This window comes from Tamandua tetradactyla, chromosome 14 (assembly GCF_023851605.1).
Source record: "Tamandua tetradactyla isolate mTamTet1 chromosome 14, mTamTet1.pri, whole genome shotgun sequence".
Classification (NCBI taxonomy): Eukaryota; Metazoa; Chordata; class Mammalia; order Pilosa; family Myrmecophagidae; genus Tamandua; species Tamandua tetradactyla.
The window spans coordinates 22,704,024-22,718,171 of record NC_135340.1 but is presented as its reverse complement, the minus strand read 5'-3'; the positions used below and the strand labels follow the sequence as shown (position 1 = coordinate 22,718,171).

The 14,148-nt window shown below is 37.3% G+C and overlaps 1 protein-coding gene and 1 long non-coding RNA gene across 9 annotated transcripts in view; one reads left to right on the top strand and one right to left on the bottom strand.

The window, feature by feature from the left end:
• Window positions 1–14,148, bottom strand: part of LOC143655674 (uncharacterized) — a 52,300-nt gene that overhangs the window by 21,235 nt on the left and 16,917 nt on the right. For 2 of the 6 annotated variants that reach the window (XR_013162224.1, XR_013162227.1), the window contains exon 3: window positions 7,930–8,374. The exons of 2 other annotated variants lie outside the window; for them this stretch is intronic. This is a non-coding gene — a long non-coding RNA (uncharacterized LOC143655674). Of the gene's footprint in view, window positions 1–6,761; window positions 7,718–7,929; window positions 8,375–11,010; window positions 11,088–14,148 lie in introns of those variants that run through there. 2 more of the 6 variants (XR_013162225.1, XR_013162226.1) reach the window with 2 other exon arrangements.
• Window positions 9,557–14,148, top strand: part of NUBPL (NUBP iron-sulfur cluster assembly factor, mitochondrial) — a 298,898-nt gene continuing 294,306 nt past the window's right edge. For 2 of the 3 annotated variants that reach the window (XM_077126997.1, XM_077126999.1), the window contains exons 1-3: window positions 9,557–9,711; window positions 10,254–10,401; window positions 13,799–13,833. In XM_077126997.1, coding sequence (XP_076983112.1) covers window positions 9,604–9,711; window positions 10,254–10,401; window positions 13,799–13,833 — 291 coding nt within the window. In that variant the 5' untranslated portion in view covers window positions 9,557–9,603. The remainder of the gene's footprint in view (window positions 9,712–10,253; window positions 10,402–13,798; window positions 13,834–14,148) is intronic. The other variant, XM_077126998.1, reaches the window with a different exon arrangement.

Genomic DNA, 14,148 nt, shown 5'->3' with positions numbered 1-14,148 from the left:
GCTGACAACAGGGCAAGTGCTGAATCAAGAAAAAGCCCACATAAATGTGGTAGGATCTTGTGATGCTGTGGCTGGGCCCCTCCCCCAACCTTCACCAGCTCAGCCCAGGGCCAGTTGTGCTCCTAGAGCAAATTCCTGGTACCAGTTCTGGAGGGAACAGAGTAATCCTCATACATATATTGGGGACATGTATGTCTGGCCCAAACTGTCTGGTGGTGGCCTGAGGGACTTGCTGTGCCAGCATTTGCCTTGTATGTAGAATGCAGTTCATAGAGTTCTGCTAAAGAATGCTGTAGGAGAGCGGTCAAGTTGTGCTGCCTAGGGCAAGGAATTGCTGGCTGTAAGACCTACAGTATAGTACTCGGACTATGAGGAAACTGTTCCTTAGGGAAAAAAATGGAGGAATTCCTAGGGTCATACATGCATGCCTAGGACAAAACACATGGGCAGAAAAGACCAAGGAGCCCTTATGCATATGCTTGGAGCTATTCTCTAAACGCATTGTTTGGTTACGATGAAGGAAAATACTAATGAAGGTCAATCTGCATAGACTGGGAAAGCTCCCTCCTCCCTCCCTCCCTCCCTCCCTTCCCTCCTTCCTTTCTTTCTCCTTCTCATCCTTCTTCTTTTTTTTTTTGGTAGCTCCTAGCATTAAAAGAAAGCTCTGTTAAACACTAGCTAGATGCAAGCTTAAGTAACAGGTGCTGCAGAGTCTAAATTCCAGTGATAACATGTTAAAATATCAAAATGTTCAAGTTTCAATAAAGAGTTACAAAACATACAAAGAAACAGGAAGTGATCACTTAGGCAAAGGAGAATATTAAAGCATTAGAAACCATACATGAGTAGGATCAGACCTGGAATATTCCAGACAAAGACTTTTAAAAAATGGTCATAAATATGCCAAAAAGCTAAAGGAAAACATTGAGAAGGAGTTAAAGGAAATCAGGAAAATTATAGATGAAGCTAAAGAGAGTATCAGTAGAGAGATGGAACTTATGAAAAATAACCTAGCAGAGCTTAAGACACGGTAGCAGAACTTAAAAATTGCCTAGGGTTCAAAAGCAGATTGGTGCTGGCAGAAGAAAGAATTGGAGAACTTGAAAATAAGACAATTGAAATCATCCAGTCTGAGGAGCAGAAAGAACTAAAAAAAAATGAAAAGTCAACAGAGCCTGAGGAACCTGTGGGTCATCATCTAGTGTACCAATATACGCATTGTGGAGGAGTGCTTCAGAAAGAGAGGAAAGAGAGAAAGGGGCAGAGAGAATAGTCAAAGAAATAATGGCTGAAAACTTCACAAATTTAACAAATGACATGAATATGTACATTCAGAATGCTTGATGAACTCCAAACAGGATAAAACCAAATAGACCCATACCGTACCATGCTATTGTCAAATTGTCATATGCCAAAGATAGAGATTTCTGGAAGCTGCAAGAGAGAAGCAATAGGTCATGAATAGGGAACCTCAATAAGATTAAGTGCTGATTTCTGATTGGAAACCATGGAGGCAAGAAGGCAGTGGGAAGACATATTGAATGTGCTGAAAAAAAAAACTTGCGAAGCAAGAATTCTATATTTGTTAAATTACCTTTAAAAAATTGATGGAAAGATTAAGACGATGCCAGAAAAACAAAAACTGAGGGATTTAAACAACACTAGACTGGCTCTGCAAGGGATGCCAAAGGAAGTTTTATTGGTTGAAAGTTAATGACAATAGACAATTGCCTGAAGCTTCATGAAGAAATAAAGATCTCTGGTAAAGATAATGACTTAGGTAAAACATAAATGCCAGTATTATTTCATTTTTGATATGTAACTCTATTTACTTCCTAAGGATCTAAGAGGCAGATACATAAATCAATTTTTTTTTTACTCATAACACATGAATATGTAGTTTGTGATAAGAACTACATTAAGGTGGGGGGACAGAGGGTTATAGGAACATAGTTTATGTATGTTATTAAAGTTAAGTTGGTATCAGAGGAGATTGTTATAGATTTAGGATCTTAAATTTAAGCCCTATGGTAATCCACAAAGAAAATATCAGAGAATATGCAAACTCATAGAGACCAAAAGTAGAGTATAGGTTACCAAGGGTGGGAGGCAGGGACAGTGAAGAGTTAATGAAAAATGAGTCTAGGATTTCTGTATAGGTAAAGGGATAGTTCCAGTAATAGATGGTGGTGAGGGTACTGCAACATTGTGAATATAGTTAATCCCACCGAACTGTATACTTGGGAGGGCTTTGGATGGGAAGATTTATGTTGTATATGTTCTACAATTTAAAAAAAGAAAGAGAAACTAAAGAGATAATGACAATTAAATGTAATGTGTGATACAATACTAGATGGGATCTAAAAATGGAAGGAGAAAAGGCTCAAAAGGACATTATTGGGACATACGAAGAAACTGGAATATAGAGTGTAAGTTTTATATCAATGTTAAATATGTTGAACTTGATAACTGCACTTAAAGTGGTTACATAAGTGAATATACTTGTTCATAGAAGATGTAAATGAAACTATTGTATTAAGTAGTGTTCTGTGCACAATCTGACTCTCAAGTGCTTAGAAAACAGATAATAGATAGCTAGAATGAGATAGCAAAGATGGCAAAATGTTAAAACTGATGGACCTGGGTATCTGGGGATGGTGGGGTGGGGGTATGTTGAAGCTGTCTTATGGGGTTTGTATTATTTTTGCAAATCCTGTAAGTTTGGAAGTATTTCAAAATAAAAAGTTAATAACAATACAAACAAGCAAAAAGCAAAGGCATGGGAATGCCGAGGTTCTGTCTGCAGCAATTATTTGCTTTAGGTGACAAATGCTTTCTTCAAAGTCTGATTGTATGATTTCTATTTTTAAGCTTTAAACATTAAATAGAGACTATATTCAGCATAAAAGGAGCCCTGTGACTTTGCCCAAGGATTTAGTTCAATCTTTTAAGTCAGAAATTCAAACATTGATCCACCTGTGATTTATCCAAGATTAGATATTGGCATTTAGATACTTGTCCTGTCACAGATAGATTTTTAGTTATTTTGAGGCATATTCTTAGGAAACCATCCATTCTAAGAATATACATACATTTGCTTTATATAATTTTTTATTATTAGAATGGGGAACTTCTTCCGCTGATTCTAGTTTACATGAGATAAGATACTGAAATGTCAGCAAAGTTTTTGATATGGAAAAGTTCACAAACTTCTTAGATCAGGTTTTCTTAAGAGACTGGCTGACTTGGAAGCTATTCACCTAAGCAGAATTACTTTGCCTTTTTAATGTGAAAATTGGGATTGGATGAAGGTGAGAGACAGTTTCATGTTTGGAGTCATGAGCAGAAAGATTTGGAAACAAATTGCACCGTGGGCAAAGTAGTGTCAGTTAGTGGGGTTGTCATTTAGACGGTTTCCATAGATGGAGTAGGGTTTTCATTTAGGTGAGTCCTTAGGATGAGAGGTTCAGCTGGGAAGAATAATATTAAACCGAAGGAACTGGCACTTGTTTTGGGCTTTATTCAATATGTTCTATGGAGACAGGAAACTATGGTACTCTATCTTCCTTAGTGAGCTGAGCAAAGGAACAAAGAACATGTTCTTGGCTGACATTGAGGTAGTTTTAGTTTCTTTGTTGCTAAAGCAAATACTATGTGATGGATGGATTGGCTTAAACAATGGGAATTTATTAGCTCACAGTTTTGAGGCCAGGAAAAGTCCAAATTAAGATGTTATCAAGGCAATGCTTTCTCTGAGAAGATTGTGATGTTTTGGGGCTGGCTGCTGGTGATCCGTGGTCTTTGGCTTTTTTGTCACATGTCAATGCACAGGGTAGCCGTTCCTGGCTTCCCTCTTTCTTTTCAGGTTCCACTGACCTTCAGATTCTGGCTGTTGCCAGTTCCACTGACTTTCAGATTCTGGCTGGTGTGGCTTTCTCCCTCTCTCTTTCTCAGTAAGGCCTTCAGTTATAGGATTAAGAACTATCCTGATTTAGCTGGGCTGTACCTTAACTGAACTAACCCCTTCAAAAGGTTCTACTTATAAGAGTTCACACTCACAGGAGAGAATTCAGTTTAAGAACATGTGTTTCTGGGGTACATATATCCAAACTACCAACCAGTCTGAGGTTCATGGACAGAAAATCAAGCAGGTTCTACATCTGTGTGGGAACCTGAACTTTCGGATAGTCCCTGGTGACCTAAGAAAGGTCTTTTTTTTTGCAAGGCAGGAGTAACGTGCATGCACAATTACTTCCTTTGTAGAAAACAGTACTGGATATTATTCTATACATAGTTGGGTAGACATTCGAAAGAACCCCCTTTGTTTTTATCTGGTTTTATTTATTTATAACTTTCTGACAGGGTGTTGGATATGAAATCTTTTTTTAATATAGATTTTACTACAGGAGCCTATGTAGTATTCAGGTGTCTGTCTGCACGGTGAGTGGAGGGTATGTATTTGATCCTCAATGTCTTTATCCCTACCAGCATCTACGGAGATGACACATATGCAACCATGCAGATTATTCCAAGCCTTCCCTCATTCTTGACCTCAGGGCCTCTTCAGCATTCGCTTTCTCTCAGCCACTCCTGTGGCTTCTGCAGGGGTAGAGTAAACCCTGTGAGGCTGATTCAAATATATCTGCCTGAACATACCACTCAACCATTTTAATTCTGTGGTACTGCCACTGCACTGAGTTCTAGCTGGCAAAAAGGATATTAATTCTGTTGTTCTCATATTCCCCAAACTTATTTGGGACTCTTGTTCTTTCTCTTGGGTGAGCAGGGGAGAGATAGTCATAGTATATTGAGTTCCTTCGCAGGAGCTGTAGCAGAAATTATTTTAGCTTCAAGAAATAGAAATCCTAAATAACTGTGACAAACAATTAACTCATGGAACAAGAGGTCTGAAGATGCAGGCCAGGACTGGTACCATAGCTTAACTATACCACCAAGTATCCATCTACCTGTTTTACTTGCAGAATGTAATCTTTAGCTTTTGGCTTTTGCCAGTGTACTTGTCAACTCATTGTTACAAGATGACTGTCACCTCCAAGTATCACATCTATGGATGAGGTAGGAAGAAGGAATAGCATAACTATGTTCCACCCTATCAGAAAAGCAAAAGTATTCTCTGATGTCACCCCTGACCCCCAGCGAAGTTACCTTACATCATATTGCTCAGAACTGTGTCACATATGCTTCAGATATGTCACATATGTCACATATGTCACATATGTCTAGAACTAACAAGTATGACTGGGAAAATCCTGTGTCAGATTATGGAAAATGATGTCACATAGTTTCTACCTCTACAGTTGAAGGTGGTGTATCAGTTTTAATCTGTGTGGACTCCAGAAAAGCCAAGTTCTTTAATCCTCATTCAGTATTGCTGGGTGGGATCTTTTTTATTGTTTCTGTGGAGATGTGGGTGGTAACATTTGATTAGGTGGTTTCCATGGAGATGTGTCTCCACCCAGTCAAGGTGAGGTTGCTTACTGGAGTCCTTTAAGAGGGAACAAGTTTGGAAAAAGCTTTAGAGCCAGGAGAGCCCACATAGCCAGAGACCTTTAGAGATGAAAGAAAATGCTCCTGGAGAAGCCATTGAAGAAGCTGCAAGAGAAAGCTAGCAGACATTACCATGTGCCTTTCCAGCTGACAGAGATATTCTGGACCCATTGGCGTTTCTTGAATCAGGGTATCCCCTGGATGCCTTAGTTTGGAATTTTCATGGCCTTAGAGCTGTAAACTTGCAACTTAATGAATCCCCCCTTTTAAAAACCATTCTATTTCTGGTATATTACATTCTAGCAGCATTCTAGCATAACAAACTAAAACAGGTAGCAAGGGAATGTGAGGTTGAGAATAGCTATTGGATTATTGACTACCAATGTCTGGCATAAGAACTTATGAATATCTAAGCTCTCACTTTTCTTCTAATTCTATTCATCTTCCATAATAACAGGCAGTCTTACATAGTTTCTCCAGAGACTATAAGTTGGCTTACTCAATACTCTTTCTCAGTCACCTTCTCCATTGATTTCCTCCATTTTATAGGCTAGAGATACCTAAATGCTTGATTTCTTAGCTTCTTTTGCTTCTAGGGTGGCCATGTGACCTGGTTCTTGCCCATTGGATGTGTGTGTGTGCACATGTGTGTGTGTGTGTCCTTTCTCAAATGAAAAAGGCAAAAGCTCACTAGCAAAAATAATGATCTTTGTCATTACTCTCCCTTCCTGCATGGAACATGGCCTTGAAGCCTGAAGGTGCAGGAGCCATCTTGAAACTGTGACAAACAAGATGAAGGAACAAAAAGAATGAATTTGGCACATTGATGATACAGTGGATCCATAGTATCAGATCTTTAGGGTCTCCCTTTGGACTTATCATGTGAGGCTAATTGCCTCTACTTGTTTAAGACAATGGTTGGGTTTTCTGCAGCTTGCATCTAAATGCAATACTAATATGGGCAAGAAACCTTGTTCTTATATCATTATGTATTTCTCCAAATCTTTTGTCTTTGTCAGAGCCCTCCTCATTCTCCTAAAAGGTCCTGAGTTTCAAAATTCAAAAGCCAGGAAACAATCTCTTTCCTTTGACATTTTCCTGTGTCAGATTATGGCAAATGATGTCACATAGTTTAACTGTCCAAATGGTGAAAGGCCATAATGAGGTATACAGAATTACAGAGGGAAATCCTTGTTAAATCTAATAAAATATATCTTGCCATACTTATAGACAGAAAGCAGCACAAATTAGGCCAAGGCACAAAGAGAATTTATTGAATAGGCATAAGTGTACATCATGGAACCTAAGGATAGGAAGTGTAGCTGACCCTCATTATGGACTAGAACCAGGAATAGGAAAGTTGTTATAAACCAGTGCAGCTGTTCTTCCTTCTCTTTCTGGACACATGATCTCTTGTGACCTGCTTTATTCTGCTCTCTTGGCATTGGGCTTTTTATGCTTCTCAGTGTACATAGCAGAAAATGGTCATTTCAGCCTTATTCAAATGGAAAGATCGACTAACATCTGTTATTTTTCTTACTTCTCTGGAGAAGGAACCTGACTAGTCCAATTTTGGTTATGTGTCAACCTTTAATTTGATTAGTAACCATGGGAACGGAGTCAAAAGACTTGCCCATTCTTAGGAGATAAGGGAAAATACTCTTAAGAAGGGGTCATGGGTATATGTGTACTTTATGATAAGCCTTCTATATGGATTATCCTAAATTCACCTCCAACCTCACAATACCCTTAAAAGTAGGTATTATCTACTTTCTAGGTAAGTAAAGTGAAATTTAGACATAAATCAAACTTTTAGCATCTTTCTGGGATTATTGCAATAAACTCCTATTTCCCTTAGTCTCTGATCTTGCCTTCCCCAATTAAATTTTTACCCAGTAATCTGTTCATGTCACTTTCCTGCTTAATTCCCTTCTGTGATTCTGTATCAGTCAGGGTTCTCCAGAGAAATAAGAAACAAAATCAACAGATAGGATATATATGCAAATATCAAGAGAAATATTATAGGAATTGGCCACATAACTATGGAGACTGGCAAGTCCGGATTCTGTAGTGCAGGCCCCAAGTTGGAATCTCATGAAGGTGATGATGAATTCCTCAGAGACGCTGACTGAAGTAGAGACAGAAATTCTTCTTTAAGGTCTTCAGCTGATTGGATGAGGAGACTTCTCTCACTGTTGAAGCCAATTTTCTTTGTTGATTGTAGTTGTAATCAGCCAGAGATTAAATGAACTGATTAATGATTTAAATCCATGAGAAATATCCTCACAGTAACAATTAAGCCAGTGTTTGCCGAACACCATAACCTAGCCAATTTAACTAACCATCACAGGCTCCCTCAGGACAAAATCTAAATATTTTCACACAACATATAAAGCCTTCCATGATCCGGTCTTTACTTACCAACATTCATCTTCATCTTTTCCAGCCTGAACTGCACACTATTCTCAAGTCACATGTTTATTTGCAGTTCGTCTATCAGTCAATTCTTCACCACACCGCAATTCTCCAGCTGTTCTTCTGGCTTACTTATACATATCACTCACACTCGAGTCATCTTGCATGTTACTCAATCCAGAAGTTTTCCTTGAATGTATTGTTTATACATCTTTCGTTGGTACTATTGTAGCACTTAGTGCTTTTCTCCTACACATATCACACAATACTGCAATTATTTGTCGAAGTCATTCTACCTCTCACTGGATTGTAAAACCGTTAAATGGAGGGATTATGTTCCGTTCAGCTAAATACTGAGATTACTGTAGTGCTTGGCATATAGGAGGTGCTTGATAAATATGTGTTAAGTGAATGAATCTTCAATAAAATCTGGAAGAACTTGCAAAGTTACCTGGAGAAAACAGATATTCAGCATTTCTTATTGAATGGACTATTCTGACAGCTGTTCCTCTTATCCCTATGCTTTAGGCCCACAATTCATAAAAGTTGAGTAGAAAAAAATTTTAAATTGGTAAAATTAATTGAGAAAACGTATAACAAATTAATATATTAAGAAAGTCTTATAAAACTATAAACTAAATGTGTCGAACCTAGTGTAAGTAAAAGAGAACAGAATGAAGCAATAAGGGCAGGATTGGGGAGAAAAAGGAAGGAATATTTTTTCAGAGTTTACTAAATGATACTTTGCTGGTAATATCCTATTTAATAACTGTGTGAGGTTGATACCTTATACCTGCATTAAAGATAAGAAAATTAAAGATCAGAGCATAACAAGCTACAGATAAAGTCAATGAAGGAAATTAAAATCAGCCCAAGAAACTACTATGCTGAATATGCCAGGACAAACCTCTTCATATCCCAAATGATCCTTTTGCAGGGTCTGAGTTCCTGTATCAGGTTGTGAACTTTGTTTCTTAAAGCGATTTCCTTCACTCTTCCATTCTCTTTGGACGTAGGATACTTCTTTCCTTCCTCCGGAATAAATTCCACCTTCTCCCTTAAGCTCTGTCTCCCTAAGCTCCTTCTTCATTAAAACTCCATTACACAAGCTTCTGACTTAGCTCAACTTTTTCGAGACTCGTAAAACATTCCGACTTTCTTTCAGGGAACTGTCAGCTTCGCAAGCAGAGAATACCAATACAAAGCAGTTTATTATTGCAGGCCACGCAAGAAAAAAAAATAAGATAAAAATCCTTAACAACGGCAGTGACCATATTACACGCAGCGAGAAAACCTGGCATTATTTTCAAATTCGAGAAAACCTGGCATTATTTTCAAATTCCACCATTTCCTACTTAAGTTGGGCCAAATCTCTTTAAACTCAATTTTCTTGGCACTAAAAAGATGGTACCAGTAAGTGTCGCCTACCTACTTAGACTAGGACTTTTGCGAGGACTGAGTGAGATAACGTACACGAAAACGCTCAGCGTTTCGTAAAACACTCAGAACATCTGCAAATGGCCACAAACGAGGCCGCGACAGCACGCTGAGTTTCTGGGCAGAAGAAATCCGGGGAAGACCGGTTGCTAAGGAGAGGCGGCCGCCCGTTGCCACGTGACGTCATCACCCCGCGCCAGCCGGAAGGTTTCCCGGCCGGCCGACCCGGCCGCCTTCAGAGCCATGGGGTCGTGGCGGCGCCTGCTGCTTCTTGGTGGACTGTCGCTTCGGGGTGGTGGTGGGGCCGCTGCCCCACTTGGGGGAAGCCGAGCATTGGTGTGTCGGCGTCAGGTCCGTGGTGCTGAAAGCAGGGGAAAGACGGGGGTTGGAGGTGCTGGGGCAGCTGGGACGCCGGTATCCCGGCGCTGTCCCCTGCGAAGGACTCGCCCCAGTTCCACGTGAGCCGCTGTCCACTTGGCGGCTCACTGGCTCGTCCAGTTGTTAGACGTCCCCACTTTTCAGGCAGTCCCCCAGAAGAGCCAGGCTGAGGAGTGACGGGACAAGAACAGATGGTTGCACATGGATGGCGTGCATTGCACGTTGCTTTCTTGGTTTTGGGTTATTTAGCAAATAAGTTAAAATCAAGGAAAGCAGGTGGAGGATTTAATTTTCTAAAGAGGCAACTTATTTACTTTCCATTTTTAATGTCAGTTAATGAGGATAAACTTTACAGTTGTGATCAGCAGCAGTAGGTAAACATGGCACGAAAAGCCGAAGTGGTGATGAGGGAAATTAGATTAGAAAAGAGTCCTCTTAATCTCAACCCCCAATTTATTCTTACTTTTCAGCATTATAATACAGATGTCTTATAAATTTTTGATTTTTTTTTGAAGTTATCTGGCGCTGAGAGTGAGACGTTAAAACAAAGAAGAACACAAATGATGTCCCGAGGACTTCCAAAGCAGAAACCGATAGAAGGTGTTAAGCAAGTTATAGTTGTGGCTTCTGGAAAGGGTGGAGTTGGAAAGTCTACAACAGCAGGTATCATAGGATATTCATTTTGATCGTGATTGAGAATTTATGCCAATTGTCAAGTCCACACTATTAAAAATACTTTTTAAAAACTTCAGCATTTGTGAATTTCCTAAAATTTCTTTCCTCAGTATGAGTTGGTAATGGTTAGGAACTTAGATTTTGAAATCAGGCAAAACTGGGTACATAACTAGGTGTTTGACTTCTTAACTGAGGAAAAGGTGATGAGGTTGCTCATTAGAGCTTAGTTTACCTAACTAAACTGGGGATGATGATAACCTCTTACATTGGGTTGTTGTACAAATTAAATTAACCATTTATCCCAGAGTCTCCTAGATAGTAACTGCTCACTAGTTGGTTGTTGTATTTGTTATTTAAAATAATCTAGTAAATTTAATACTAAATTGTATTTGTTCTTTGATGTTCTTGTCCCAATTTTTATCAATGTACATGCAGCTATGTATTGCAATGAGATTGTTTTCGTATTGTGACTCTTTTCATTTAACCATAATTTTCAGTTATAGTCATTAGGTCTAATATTTGAAAATATTGAAAAGGTGTAATATTGTTTTAGCCATTTAAAAATTTATGATCTTTCTATCTTTTATATGAATTTACCATGAGCAGAGAATTTTTTTAGTGGTTCTTTTTATTGATTGAAGAGTTCTTTGTGACTGAAGTGCTACTTTCAGAACCTATAAAAGAAGTGACATTGGAAATAGAAGTGTTGCCAAGACTAATAAACAGATATTCCAAAAGCATTTTCAGAAGAAACCTTTTTCTAAAAGAAATTATTACAGTATGATAAAGTAAAAGGGGAAACTTCCCTTCTCCCAATCCTACTCACCACAGGTAACTTGTATTATTAATTGGAATCATAATTTTTTATGCTGCAAAGGAAAATCCAATAGCTTTGACAACTATCAGTTGTAAAAAGCACTTGTCTTATTGTTGCCTCATATTGAATTTTCAATCATTTCAATAGGAATGGTTGCTAAATCATGTCTTATCCAACCTATTCCTTTTCTTTATTAGAGAAGTTGTGGCTTTACAGAACAATTATGCATAAGATCCAGGATTCCCACACAGCACTCTACACTAACACCTTGCATTGGTGTGGAACATTTGCAACAATTGAAGATAGCACGTTTTTATAATTGTACTTTTAATTATCCATGCCCAACCTATTTTTGTAGTTTTATTAATTTTGGCATAGTTTTAGCCTAAAATTTTTTAAATTTGGTTTTTTCAGACTATTAATCTAAAGTTGGGACATATGTTTACCTTAAAACTCTTTAGTTTCATTCAAGTCCGTGCTATTTTAAAATAAAGAGCCAGGTGTAGAGTTCTGTGAATATCATCAGAGGTCTTCCTGTGTGTTGACAGTGAGACCATATTCAGTAGTTTCTGGGTATAGCAGGTTTTTAATTGTTCAATCAGTTATAAAACTAATTACAAAGTGTTACGTTAACTCCGTTTTTCCCATTTTGACCTGAAGTGAATTGAGGAAGAGTATCAGATGTTCTGAAAAAATTAGGATTTATCAAATGCTGTATTTGATAGACCTCTAATCTAGTATTACAGTGAGAGATACTGTATTATTATTAAAAACTGGTTAGTGGTCTCTTCTTAATGAATTCATGTTTTATCCTCCACATTTTTGCTTTGTTTTCTAAGGGCCTATGGTATATCTGTTTGATATTTTGTTTTTAAATTTTGATGCTCTTAATGTTTGGTTCTAGAATCTCCCTCTCCCCATGGTTTGAAAATTCAGAGTCCATTTACCTACCTGTTTTCAGCAGTTTCAGTCCTTTTAAATTCTCCATGATTTCTCAGACTGTGTAAAGACCCACAAATTCTTTGGGTTTTGTGCTGTGTAATTTTGGGGTCTGTAAACTAGCATTCATTTAAAATGGATTGATGTTGTGTTTCCTGTTTCTAGTTTGTTTATTTATGGTCTTTAGTTAAAAGATCATCTGTTGTCATGGAATGTGAAAGCAATTAAATAAAAAAGTATATGAGAAAGTATAGAGGGAGACGCAATAGATACTTCAGTAAATGCCTCTTCCATGCTTTTTTTTAACATTACACTATCTCTTCCAAACAGCTGGGTTATATATTTTTTATAGTAGTTCTATCAGCAAACGTAAGCGAAATGGATTATTTCTATATAACTCTTTTGGACTTATATTTATTGATTCCTGTCCAAAACTTTCTCAAAATACATCCTATGTGAATAGATGTGGTAGAGATATTTTGGATTAGTTATTTGGATTAGAATGATGACGTTTGACTAGTACAAACATGGTCTGTGATTCTATTATATAAATGCAAGAAGACCTTAATTTAAGATGAATAAAAGTTTTTGTCTAAATGTTGTATTATGTTAAACATAAACAGGTTATGTTTAAACCTGTCATATACCTGAAATCCATAATTGTTTTATAATTTACAAATACTAATTTATCAAATGCCATGCCCTAAGCTAGATACTTTACATTTATTATTTCATTTAATCCTTACAGCAGTTATGAAGTAGGAATTTTCCCCATTGTATAGAGGAAACAGATTTAGGGGTTAAATAATGTGCTCAAGGTGACAAAATAGAAGATGGTAGAGCTGGAATTTGAATCCCGTCTGCCTTGAAAGCCTATGATCTTAACTACTTTAAAGGAAACAGCGCAGGTATCACTTATAACATTCTTCTGTTAGGAAGTGTGATCCACTGCTTGAGGGTCCATTGATCAGTACTGTAAATACATTACTTCCTGACCTCTCTTTCATTTCCTGTGTAGTATATCCGTATTGCTGGCTAAAGGTGGAAAGGCAGTGGTGGTTTGAAGACTGCTACTTTCCTCCTGCAAGTGTTTCAGATTTATTGGTAAAGGCAGTTTTAGGAACATTTTTTACCATGTTACCCTTTTACCTTCTTCCCTTCCCGCTGTGCACAGCAGTGCAACCTTTTGCGTACAGGGGTATTTGTGAGTTAGACACTTGTAACTCTTTCAATACCAAGTACTAATTTTTAAAAGGCAATAGGACCATACATGTTTGTATTTATTAAACAACAGATATAGATAATTCTTCCTCAAAATATGCTTTGAATATAATCGAAGCTATGTATTCCATTAAAGTTATTTTTTTAACCACGTCGATTATTTAACTAAAACTGTAACATAAATGGATTATTTAAGCTGTTAATTTTGGTTAGGTATCTCTTGCTTATGTTGGAGTATTACTTTTAAAAGTTCTTTTTGCTTTCCATATTTTCTTATTGCACTTCTTTACAAATAAGGGAGATATATTAACATTTTTTTGTGTTTTTATTATATCATTGAATATTAAAAGGCAAAATAGATTTTAATAGAAAACTTACTGAATTTAATTATATTTTTGTTTCTTCCAGTGAACCTTGCACTTGCACTAGCAGCAAATGATTCAGTAAGTGTTTCTTAATAGAAATATTAATTTATTAAAATGTTTTGAAGGCAATGATAAAGAGCATATTGACATTCTTTCAGTTACCCTGTCAGTAGTTAAATAGTATACTTCCAGTCAATTGCATGTCTTTAAGGAACTAAAAATGCTGGGTAAAATTGGTTACATTTATAAGTAATGGTGATATACTTAAGGGTTGATCATATATTGGTTGTTATATATTCTACAGAAGACTTTCATTTTCTTGCATGGTGTCATATCCTAAACTAATTTTTGCCATTTACAATCTAAAAAAGGATTATTCTGGATTCAGTTTTT